At 40.7% G+C, this 2810-nt stretch overlaps 1 protein-coding gene across 1 annotated transcript; it reads left to right on the top strand.

Moving 5' to 3' along the window:
- LOC107607309 lies at positions 1040-2461 on the top strand. The gene is made up of 3 exons (XM_016309280.1): positions 1040-1078; positions 1823-1957; positions 2039-2461. The coding sequence occupies exons 1-3, from the start codon at positions 1040-1042 to the stop codon at positions 2459-2461; spliced, it is 597 nt and encodes a 198-aa protein (XP_016164766.1).

The raw sequence follows: 2810 nt of genomic DNA, 5'->3' as shown, positions 1-2810 counted from the left end.
CTCTTATATCATTATATTATTATTACTCATTTAAGGTGAATAGTACATACTTTCTTATAATATTTTATTCAAATATTTAATATACCCTATTCTATTATATGCATCTATATGACCTCTTATATCATTATGTTATTATTACTCCTTTAAAATCAAGAGTACATGCTTTTTCAATATTTTATTCAAATATTTAATATATCCTATTCTATTATGTGCATCTATGTGACCTCTTATATCATTATGTTATTAATACTCCTTTAAAGTCAAGAGTACATGTTTTCTCAATATGTTATTCAAATATTTAATATACCATATTCTTATTATGTATATGATCGTTTGCACCATTATATTATTCCCTTAGGATCGAGAATACATAACTTCTTTAATATTTTGTGCAATTATTTAAAATGCCCTATTTCCTGTACTTTGATATGACATTTTTCAATCCATGTTATTATACTACCAAGATCTTTTAATTAGAAAATTCATACATATGCCAGAGTCTCATGTTTTTCATATATCCCTTTATCATCATAATTGTCCCTTTTCTTGCAGGATCTCTTCTTATATGATTTTCCTCTCGTGTATGGTTAAACAAAACCTAATTGTAAATTAAACTGAGGGAATGATCCTTCGGTAAGGGAAGGTGACCCCTAAAGACAAGATATCGATATGATCCTTTGGTAAGGGAATGAGACTCCCACCTTTTATACCGATTTGAGCTCAATACCTTTCATAAAAGTTATAAGTTAAGAAAGGAGAAAACATGAATGAAAAGTTTGATTATGTTTTTTTAAGATATATTTATGATTATGTTGATGTTACTTAAGATGTTATCCTTCTATTCTCTTTCTTTGTTCTTTCCTTTTTACCTATATGTTTTACGCTTTACAAGAGGTTCATATTACATGCCATATCGTACGACTTTCTTTTAAAATCCCGCACGTGGGTTGGAGATAGATATGGAGGTGTTGCATAGCACTCCTACTGAGACGTTAGGTTCTCATCCCTTTTTCTTTTCCCATACTGTCTCCAGAGGAACATGGCACAGCGGATAGAGACGAGGCAGTGCCCCCCGAAGGTAACTTCTGAGTGTGACCCCTCGAAGCACGCGTGGGTAGTTACGACCACTACTACCGTACTCCAAACTATCTACTTAGGTCGAGAGTTCGTGGAAGGAGAATCCCAGCTGCCCATCGAGTCCTAGTTCATCCCACACAACAAAACCAGATCTTCACTGCGCGAAAAGGTGTTGGAGGAAAACCACTGATACCTCGATACGTGAATAACTGAAGGGTCCTGACCAAGGATAGGATATGACACAAGTATGGGAGCCTCTCCAACGAAATTAGTTAGGACGTATTAGTTTCTTTTCTTTGTTTAATTACCTCTAAGCATTTTATTTTGAACCGTACTCATGGATAAGTTTATTATTTCATATTTATCATCGTTTTAGTACTACTTGTTTTCCTCTTCACACGTACTTCCTCCCTTCCTTGCGTAACGATTAAGTTCAATCTCTTTCTCTATCGAGTGTGCCATCTTATTTAAAGACCCTCAAAGATAGGATATAACTTAGGGTGTTACATTAATGGTATCAGAGCAAAGTCGATCCTAGGGATTCTGTCTCAGGAGGTATGGCTAATAAAACTTCTTCCTATGGTTATCCATAAACAAGGGACCTATGGCAAGCCGTGGACGCCCACGTGGCTCGAGCTCGAGCTCATCAAACCTAGCAAAGCACATGAAGGAGATGGCCAAGGCAATGAAGGAGCAGGCCCAAGCCACCACTCTGATGGCCTAACAACTTTCCACTGGGGACAAGGATCCCAATATTCCCAAGCTGGAGGTGCGACAGACCCGTACAAATTTTGCTGACTTCAAGAAGATTGGTCCGCCTGAGTTCCGTGGAGCCCTCGACCCTGATATGGCAGAAGAATGGCTGACTGAAATGGAAAAGGTATTCACAATTTTTCCGTGCATTGAGGAGCAGCAAGTGAGCTACGCTACCTTCATGCTCAAAGCTGATGCCGAGTTCTAGTGGGATGGAGCAAGATGGTTGTTGGAGGATGCGAGAACAAATATCAGTTGGGCCACCTTCAAAGAAGCTTTCTACAAGAAGTACTTTCCCCTTTCTGTTCGAGAGTCCAAGGAGATGGAGTTTCTTCAGCTGAGGCAAGATAGGATGAGTATTGCAGAGTACACAGAGAAGTTCGAGAGACTCTGCAAATTTTCCGCCATGTATAAGGCTAATCCAGATGAAAAGTGGAAGTGTATGAAGTATCAAGGAGGGCTCAAGGCAGAAGTCCTAACCGCTATAGCCCCACTGGAAATCCGGGAGTTCTCCTCCCTCGTTAGCAAGTGCCAAGTGATCGAAGAATGTACCAAAAAACTAGCGTCGGAAAGAAGCGAGGCTTTCAAGAAAAGCCAACTGAATCAAGAATCATCTCAGCAGCCGCCGTAGAAGAAGGCCTTTCTTGAGAAACCTACAGGGAGGCAACCTCAACAGGGCACGGATCGCCAAAAACCTCCCACTGATGCCTCACCAAAGACCACCGAACTCAAGGAGTGTGCTTCATGTAGGAAGCAACATAGGGGTAGGTGCCTTGCCGGACAAAATGTCTGTTTCCGGTATTTTCAGCCGGGGCATATCGCCAGAAAATGGCCAGCAGTTCTCCCACCCCCTGCCAATCCACCACAGCGTCAAGGGCGAGTCTTTGCCCTCAGCAGCGAGGAAGTCCACGAGTCAGAAGATCGAATCGAGGGTAAATGCACAATTAATGGAATCCTTTAACCATCCTAGATGATACTGG

This window comes from Arachis ipaensis, chromosome B01 (assembly GCF_000816755.2).
Source record: "Arachis ipaensis cultivar K30076 chromosome B01, Araip1.1, whole genome shotgun sequence".
Classification (NCBI taxonomy): Eukaryota; Viridiplantae; Streptophyta; class Magnoliopsida; order Fabales; family Fabaceae; genus Arachis; species Arachis ipaensis.
Note: the sequence above shows the minus strand (reverse complement) of the source record. Positions and strands in the feature narration are given on the sequence as shown.

Bases quoted from the DNA above. Each gene is read 5' to 3' on its own strand.
- LOC107607309 (XM_016309280.1), top strand. From the start codon at position 1,040: ATGGCACAGCGGATAGAGACGAGGCAGTGCCCCCCGAAG. The intron at 1,079-1,822 runs GTAACTTCTGAG...ACTGGGGACAAG, and splicing joins CGAGGCAGTGCCCCCCGAAG to GATCCCAATATTCCCAAGCT. The intron at 1,958-2,038 runs GTATTCACAATT...GCCGAGTTCTAG, and splicing joins GGCTGACTGAAATGGAAAAG to TGGGATGGAGCAAGATGGTT.